At 47.2% G+C, this 7,505-nt stretch overlaps 1 protein-coding gene across 1 annotated transcript in view; it reads left to right on the forward strand.

The window, feature by feature from the left end:
- SCAI (suppressor of cancer cell invasion) overlaps positions 1–2,212 on the forward strand; it is a 26,529-nt gene extending 24,317 nt beyond the window's left edge. The window contains exons 14-16 of the mRNA XM_010154414.1: positions 1–116; positions 307–407; positions 1,547–2,212. The exon at positions 1–116 is cut by the window's left edge and continues 55 nt beyond it. Of these exons, the coding sequence (XP_010152716.1) occupies positions 1–116; positions 307–407; positions 1,547–1,696 (367 nt within the window). The 3' untranslated portion in view covers positions 1,697–2,212. The remainder of the gene's footprint in view (positions 117–306; positions 408–1,546) is intronic.
- Positions 2,213–7,505: the final 5,293 nt, after the last annotated feature.

Consider the following 7,505-nt stretch of genomic DNA (forward strand, 5'->3'; position numbering starts at 1 on the left):
CCTGTTTGTCTCTGGATTATCAAGCATGCGCAGAGGATTGTGGGAGAAGTGTCAAGATTACCTTAGAAAAATCAACCGAGACATTGCCCAGCTGCTGACCCACTCGCGATCCATAGGTACGTGCCTGCTGGCGCACAGCTGAACCTTAGCTGCTCAACCTGCTGCTCCTTCCTGCTTGGCCTTTCCAGGGAACAGAATGTGACTAAGGAGAATGCACGAGTATTCACAGTGATTTCCCCCGAGTCTCCTTGTTTTGTTTATTTTTTTAAGCTTTTCTAAATGGAGTTTTCTTTGCCTTCTCTACAGATCAGTCCTTTCTTCAATTTTTTGGGGATGAATTTCTTCGCTTGCTTCTGACGAGATTTGTCTTCTGTTCGGCCACTATGAGGATGCACAAAATCTTCCGGGTATGCAGGATACCTATCCCTTTGTGAGAGTGACAGTCCCGTGCGTACAGAACTGCAGTGCCTCAGAGAGGCAGGGTCTTAGGGCATATCACTGCGCCTTGAGACAGCTAACTGACGCTCACACGCTAATGCCTACGGCCTCTATCAGCCTGTGCCGGTGTATCTCTCCACAGGCGGGAAGCCTTTGACTTGCTGAAGCCTTGTTCTCCTGCAGAAGTAGCAGACACAGTAATTCATTTATGTCACTCTAAACAGCCTTGTCTGCTGGAAAAATGCCTCTTAATAACTAAAGATTATTATTTCTATACCACGGAAAGGGTGTAGAAGGAGAATATGATAGGAAGTGGGGAGGAGTGGAAGGTTATTGCTGGAATGTATTCCAGCGTGATTGGATTCTGAAAGGTCTTTGAAGTGTAAATGAATCAACTAAACAGGAAAATGGTGTTTTCCTTCACTGCTGGTTAATGCTGTGCCAACAGTGAAAGTCTGCTTCTGCATCTGCACCTTTTTCCACATTAGAGTGCTGGTGTGTAAACTGCCTGCTCCGTTTTAAACACCGCAGGACAAAAAGGAGGTGGAAGCATAGAAAGGTAGAGTAGTCATCGTGTCTGACTGCAGACATCCAGTACCTTTCCAAGCCTGAGGTACTACCTGGGCTGCTTTGACATCAGGGAGAAGCAGCAGGTGTTCTGCTAGTGGGGACAGATTTGCCCCCAGTGTCTCAGACACTTTAGGACGAGCAGCATCTCCCACTAGAGATGCTTACGTGGCTATCGTTTCAAGAAATGAGCTCCAGCCTAGTACGTAAGTATATGTGGAGTTGTCTTCTCTGGGTTTTTTGGGGGTGTGGGGGTGGGGGTGTTCTGGGTTGGTCTTGGTTTGGTTTTTGGTGGTTTTTTTGCAAGGCTTCTGTGAACATATTCTGAACCATCTGAGAATAATGAGCATTTCTATTGCCACTGTGACCATCTCTGAGTCAATGGAAAGGGAAAGCTTAAAATGCTGGAGTGCTTTCTCTGTATGGGGCATGCTAAACAGATCGGGTACCTCTCAGGGGACGCTGGCCTTTTGCAACCTTCTTCGTAAAGGGTGTGAAAATAAATGAATGTCTGATTCTCTTTGTTTTCGCTGTCATCTAGCAGGAGACTCGAAATTATCCAGAATCTTATCCTCAGCTGCCAAGAGATGAAACGGTGGAGAACCCTCACCTCCAAAAGCACATTTTGGAGCTGGCTTCCATACTGGATGTTAGGAATGTTTTCCTGGAAAATACCCTCGATGACTATTGAAAGAAACTGTCTTACTACAAAGGGGTTTCCCTGGCCACAGATTTTGAATGGTGCAGTTTTATAATGTGAAAATCATAAAAGGAAGTACTTGATTTTATTTTTAAATTTAGGACCATTATTTTAAAAAGTAATAATAAACAGCTGTTAGTTTAGCTGTTCCATTCTGTATGGGGTCAATTTTATAAGCAGAAGTTTTCATGTCTTTTAAATGTTAAACTAAAGATTCACTAGAGGTTTATTGTGGCGATCAACCACGTTTCCAACAGCTGATCCTAAGCATAGAAGTATTATTGGTTACCTTTAGCCCACATTTGTGGAAATCCTTTATTTTTATACAATTTTAAGAAATTGGAAAAAAAAATCAATAGAAAAACAATATTTTATCCCCAAAGAGTCTGGATTTGAAATGGTAAAGATGGAACCACACAGTGCAAACCAACAATAGCAATAAAACAGTCCTTCATAACAAATATATTTTTTCAGTCTTAGGCAAGTAAGTAGACAAAAACGTGGACAATTAAGTTGTGTTTGGAGCAGTGGGTTTGAAGTGAAGTTGTAAAGATACTTCATGCTCCCTAAAAATTTGACACAGCAGTTTTATAGATGGACTTTGTACTGCTGGCCAAGGACACAACTTCCACTCTGCCTGATTCGGCCGATGGTTGGCAGATTAACAGATGACAAAACTAAGAAAGCTAGCCCCTGTCCCTCACTGTAATAGGGGTCATCTTGCCATTTGCATTGCTGCCACGATTTTCCAGGAAGAGAGGGCATTCTTCATTTTGAGGTGTTAGATAGAAATCCTTACGTTTCCAGCAGGTGTTACCCCTCCTTTCTGTGTGTGGATGGAACGTGTGGCTCCCGCAGTGTCACCGGTCCCTGGTAGGAGATGAAATGGTGTCCCCTATGGTGCTGAATACAAGCCCTTCCTATCGCTCCTTTGTCTGTGCTGCATCCCTGTGCCCTAGGAGATGCCGGTGCTCCCCTTGCAGGTTAAGCCAAGTGTGTGCTGCCATAAAGCCCCGTGAACGTCTTGCGTGCCTGCCGCTGCAGGTCGGTCCTGCCTGAACCAGGGAGACTGAGGGGCTGCAGTTGCGTTGGGCGGCACTAAAGGCTCCCGCGGCCCATAGTGCCCAGGCCGGCTACGTTAAGGAGTACAGCGGCCTTTGTAAAAGCACGTGGTGGAGAACTCCTCTGACTGCGGGGGAGAGTGCTGACTCCTTTGGACCGTACTGCTTTCCTTGCAGAGCTGGAGGGCCTCTTGCAGCTCTGCCAGGGAAGGGGTGAGCTAGGAGAAGGAATTGAGAATACTTTAAACCGTTAAATGAAAAAGTCCCTTTTCACTGTTCCATGTGCTGCTAGAAAAGAAGTGGAAGGACAAGTCTGATCAGTGCTTTTACATTGAACCCCAGCCGTGCCCTATTTTTAGGTGAAAGGAAGGCAGAACTTGGGGACTGCCATGGTATTATGGTAGGCCTGTTCGCAGTGCCATCGTAGAAGGTACGATCCAGCCGGCTGGAGTAGCGAAGGGCAGCGAGTCAGCACTGATTGACCCCATTCAGCTGAGGATTGCTCGGCATGGAACAGCCAGAATTGCTGGAGTGTAGCTGGGAGGTTTGCGTGAAAGTTCTTTGTAGCTGGGCTGAAGCTTATGCCATCCATTCTGTCGTTTCCCAAGTGTAAAACTTCTGTGAATGCTAGTGTTTGTTCTAAGCAGTCTTGAAGCTGGTATATTGAGCCCCCCGCCACTTGGTGCTGCTCTTCTTTGGACTATGGCAGGACTTCGTTACCTGGGATGTGGAGTTAATTGTAAAGAGTGTGTTTGTGTGTGTGTGCACGTGTATTCTAGGCGTTTGTGTGTATATGTACGATCCGCATACATCTACTGGCTGGTGTAAATTGTAAATATGTAAATATGTACAGGTACTTGTATATGTATTAAAAAGAATGAAACAGTACAATGTCTATATACAAACTTTATATATACACACATACGCCCTTTTGGGTGCATCCCGCAAGGTGTTGCAGGTTGTTTGTAGGTGTAGTAAAGGTTATGGCTCTCCTGCCATTGTAATTCGTGTTTCCGGGGACTCACTCATGGACCTTGAAGTAATTCCTAACTGATTTCAGGTACAGGAGGCCTCAGTTAGCCAGGGGAATGCGTACTCCTGTGTGTATTGCAGTGGTAAGATTCGTGTGTTCTTAACTGTGAAGCTGATGATCTGCCTTTCCTTCTGGTAGGAGATTCCCAGTTACTAAAACGTGGAATTGTACGAAGAAGCTAAAGATATTGAAGATACTCTGATGCAGCAGCAAGAGACGGGTTATCCATTGCCCCGCCTGCTGTGTCAGCAGTGTTCAGCTTGCATGGAAAAGGGGAAATTTAGTTTTCCCCAGCTCACTGCCTTCCAACCAGATGCTTTTGTTTTGCTTTTGCTTTGATGAAGCTAATTCTCATTTTGGTCCTGTATATCTGGAAAAGAGTATGCTATTCCTAAGCACTGGAGTGGTGATGGTGATTCCGTTCGTGTGGGCTGTGAGCCTCTGTGGGACGTTGCTTGTGAACTGGGAAAGCCTTGGCGGACCCGGTCTTCATTTCAGCTGGGCTGAAGCGAGGAGTTCTTGCTTGTGATGTGAGAGGCTTCTACTCCACTTGCAGCCCGAAGAAGGGGCTCTGTTTGCTTGCTGCCAAGGTGGGAAGAGAATGCTCTTCTTGAAAAACAAAACAAGAACCCTGACGAAGCTGGAATGTAGGAGGAGAATAGAAGGCCTTGAAAATTGGTTCAGAAATTGAACTTATCAGCAATGAGTGTCCAAGTTAAAAATTCATTCTTGAGGTCCCTCATTCTCTTCTTACCTACCGATCTTTGGTTCAGAAAGTACGCTGCTGGTAGGGATATTCCAAGATACAGATGTCACTCCTCTTGTGTCAGTAGCGTACGGAACCGTACTTGGTAAGCAGAAGGCTGATACCCTCTGTCTGCTCTAGCTGTAGGCAGGATGAGTATCTGGTCTTGGATTTTGAGCCAGCTCACTCCCTTCCCACCCAAAGCAACTGCATTCAAGATGAAAATATTGATATTTTCTCCTCCGAGTAAGAGTTTGTCTTGTTTGAACTAAGCTGTCCTGAACTTGTGCTGCTGTGTGCTGTGCGCCACGGTTGTAGGTACCTTCTCGATGTCTGCTTCTATGTACTGAAGAAAAATCTGGTTTATGTATCTAGCAGTCTTCACTGGGGAAGCGAAGCAAAGACTGAACCATTTTTACGTAGGAACAAACCCTTTCCTTCTCGGGCCTAATGCCTTCCCTCTTGTCTTGCTCTCCCTTTCTCCATGTATCTTTATTCCTTACTTAGCAGAGACTTGCCACCACTGGGCAATACCGAATTAAAGGGCAGAGGAGAATGGCACCAGACTATGTCCTTACCGGAGTGCTTCTGCCTAGCTCCCTGCTTACTGCATGTGGCTTGCTCCAAGGAATCCTGCTTCTGCAGCGAGCACCTCGTCTGCACTCTTCACACCGGCTTCAGAGCGTCGAGCCCACGGTACTGCTGTTGCCTTTTGGTTTTCCCCTTCGGCTTCTCAAAATAACAGCGAGAGGGAAATAGAGGGTTATGAGTCTTTAATGCTCTGGTTTTTCATTACGCTTGGGATGCGATGTGTCGTTTTGCTTCACATGAAGCTAAATGGACCACTGACTTGTGGGCTGTGCAGACTGGACTCGCTCCCTGGGGTGATTTCTTGAGAAGCTTCGGGACAGTTTGCTTGTGTAGTTCATCAAAATAACATCCAGCAAGCCATGAGTTAACCCGTCAAGATTATTCCCCAGGGAGATGTGCAGAAATGTCTGATAAGGATCATGGGAAATAGATGGAGGGGACAGGAAATTAGGCTTCAAATAATCATCTTTAAAAGCTACAACTTTAGTAGCTCTGGTCAGGCTTCTCTAAGGATGGGGTGGAAGTGCTGCTCCAAGGTTCATCCCTGGCATGGTGTTGTGAAGCACCTCCCCTGCCCTGCTGCCTGCCCTGGGCTGTAACTCCATGCTGTGCTTCAAGTCTGCTTTTTCCTGAAAGCTGAAACCTTGGAATGTGTCTGAGCAACTTTTTTTGTCTTGAGGCTTCTTTTACAAAAGCTTTATGGTTGTTAGATTCTCCAGTAACTGGTTCTGACTGCAGGTCACGGATGCTAGCAGTGGCAGAGCCCTGTTCAGTCCTGCCCTTCCATGGGAAGGGGCTGCTTAGTGTCGGTAGCTGATGTGTGCTGGCTGCTGCTCCTGGGATGGAGGGCCTCCGCAGGCAGTAACAGCAAGAAAAAACCTAATACCCAGAGCTGAAAGCTGCTTTGTGCCACTGGGTAAGAGCTGACTAGGTGCTGTCAGCCTCCCCGAGAGGGACAGTGCTGCAGGGGACAGCACAAAGATCTCCAGATCAGAAATTATACATTCCTGAGGTGGCTGTCTTACATTCTTAATAGCTTTGACTTTGAGAGCAATGCTGTTTTGTGACCAAATGTCTTGCAAGTGCTTTGAAGATCTGGATGTGCACAAACAGAGGAGGGGAGGAACACATCAGACACATCTGTCTGCTTTGGACGTAGCAGTGAAAGACACTTCCCCCCCCCATCCAAACCATTACTCTGCCAAGAGAGAGGACATTTAGTTTGAGATTTCTGAATCTGACATCTTTTGGGGGATTGAGGAGTGTCTCTGAATTGACTGATTAATGTGCCAGATGCACGCATAGCTGTTTTGCTCTTGAAGATCCTGGTTTCGCTCACATTGAGCAGACTTCAGAGCAACTTTGCTGGCCCAAAGGAGCCCCGAGCAGTGCAGGTCTTACCAGATCCAGTAACAGCAGCTGTTCCTTCAAGAACAAAAGCCTGTTTGTGACTGTCTGCCCCACTGACGTTGCAGATTTCCTTTGGCACGTGTTTATTATCACTTCTTGGTCGTGAGTGACTCGTTTGGAGCAGGGTTCCACCTCGTGCAGGGTAAGAAGCACAAGCTGCTTGTGCCCTGGCCAGGGCTCTGCGAGAAGGACGAGGGGAGCGCAGGGAGGGAGCGCTGTGGAAATGCAGAGGAACTGTGCCTCCCGCAGTCCATCTGCAGGGTGAAAGGAGCGTTTGGCCTCCCTGAGATTCAGAATATGTATTACCCAAAGTAATTTTATAGTGAATTGGTTTATTTTACAGCCATGTGCCTGTATATCATATTTTGGTAAAAACAGATGTTTTACTTAAAATAAGCAGAGATGTATAAATGAACTTTTGTGGAGCAGATAGACCTTTTTTTGCAAGGGATCTGAAAATCGCCAAAGCAGTGTAATACCAGAAACTTCTGCCGTTGTTCTTGGTGTTCTGGGGAGGAAAGAAGTTCCGTTTGTATTTCTGCTGGCACCTGCGGGGACAAGTGGAAGCCAAGATGCCATGAGACCTGCTCTTCCTGCGTGTCGGAAACGAGCCCCTTCTTCCCAGCCTGGTTTGCGGAGGCGCGAGGCCTGCCTCCTCCTGCCCTCTCCGCCGCTTACGCCTTTTCCAGTGACTTTGGAGCCGGTTTCTGTACGCGTTTGTTTCCGTCAGGCCCCGCGGCCGCTCGCTTTCCCGGGATTTCCCTCCGCTGTGTACGAGCCGTTTGTTGCTCCGCGCCCCCGCGTGAGGGCTTTTTTCGTGTTTCCTCACATGTCCCCTTTGGCTGTTGTCACAATTCCCTGCCTTTCCGGCCCTGTCGAAGGAGTTGACTATTAATAAACTGTGGCAAATGCTCGTCCCGAGGCGCCTGGTGCGGGGCGAGGCGGGAGGGCGGGGGCCGG

Source organism: Eurypyga helias, unplaced genomic scaffold, assembly GCF_000690775.1.
Source record: "Eurypyga helias isolate BGI_N326 unplaced genomic scaffold, ASM69077v1 scaffold14156, whole genome shotgun sequence".
In the NCBI taxonomy this organism is placed as follows: Eukaryota; Metazoa; Chordata; class Aves; order Eurypygiformes; family Eurypygidae; genus Eurypyga; species Eurypyga helias.